The sequence below is a fragment of the Aplysia californica genome, unplaced genomic scaffold (assembly GCF_000002075.1).
Source record: "Aplysia californica isolate F4 #8 unplaced genomic scaffold, AplCal3.0 scaffold01618, whole genome shotgun sequence".
NCBI classification, from domain to species: Eukaryota; Metazoa; Mollusca; class Gastropoda; order Aplysiida; family Aplysiidae; genus Aplysia; species Aplysia californica.
In genome coordinates, this window is record NW_004798888.1 from 1,179 (window position 1) to 2,139 (window position 961).

The 961-nt window shown below is 37.1% G+C and overlaps 1 protein-coding gene across 1 annotated transcript in view; it reads left to right on the top strand.

Annotated features, from left to right (window-relative positions):
* Nucleotides 1-222: 222 nt before the first annotated feature.
* The window catches only part of LOC101850866 (eyes absent homolog 1), a gene marked incomplete at its 3' end in the record, with an annotated part of 56,261 nt that continues 55,522 nt past the window's right edge, over nt 223-961 (top strand). The window contains 2 exon segments of the mRNA XM_035973656.1: nt 223-270; nt 758-828. Coding sequence (XP_035829549.1) covers nt 223-270; nt 758-828 — 119 coding nt within the window.

Genomic DNA, 961 nt, shown 5'->3' on the forward strand with positions numbered 1-961 from the left:
GGGGGGGGGGGGGGGTGTGTCTGTCTTCATGATTTGAACATTAAAAACCGAACCAGAAGGAACAAAGAATCTTTATAAGGTGGGCTGAGTACAGTAACAGCTGTTGAGTTGAAGCACGCTTCCAACGGATTATACAGAAAGAGGCTTAGATAAAAATGACTTTTTCTTTCTACTCCTAGATCTATTTGAAGCTATTCTTAAGTTAATCCGTTACATCAAAACATGGCGAGTATTGTGTACCGAGCCTGGAGTGCTCCACTACACAGAAATGTATTTTGCTTTGTTGTATACTTACGCTTAACATTAATCGAATTTTGTCTGTGTTGGTTTTTTGTTTTGTTTTTGTTTTTGTTTTTTTCTTGTTTTTTTCTTTTTAAAAATTTTCTTCTTAATGTAATGGCGCTCATATGACCTTATGCTGTTTTTAATTGCGAGCGCCGTAAAACTTTTACTAAAACTAAAAAAATTAAATCTAAGTTAATTGTGGGTGGTTGGCGGGTGCTTTGGTATGGTTTGCTCTTTCTTTTCTACCAAACATCTATCGTCTTTATCTCCCCTCCTTCTATTTTGTGTTTGTTACTCTCCAGTAAAATCTCTAAATGTTCGACACTTATATGACCTTATTGTGTTGCAAGTGCCGTAAAACCTCTACTAACACACACAAAATATTTCTCTAATTTTGTTTGTGTGGTTGTTGGTTTTTTTTCTCTTCTTAATCTAATTTTGTGTGTATTTTTTTCCTCTTTTCTTCTTCCAGGTCAAACGATCGCGCTTGGAGTTAGATCCGGGTGGAGAAGTAAACAACATCGGCGCCGGTGAGCACAACACGTGAGTTGGCGCTTTGATTAGTTCCCTTTGTCACGTTTTAGATTGATCCCAGCAGGCCCATCCGGGGACGGAACTCTGTATTAATATCATTTTTAAAAAAAAGTTCATCGAGGTTTCTTTTTTTTTTTAGGGG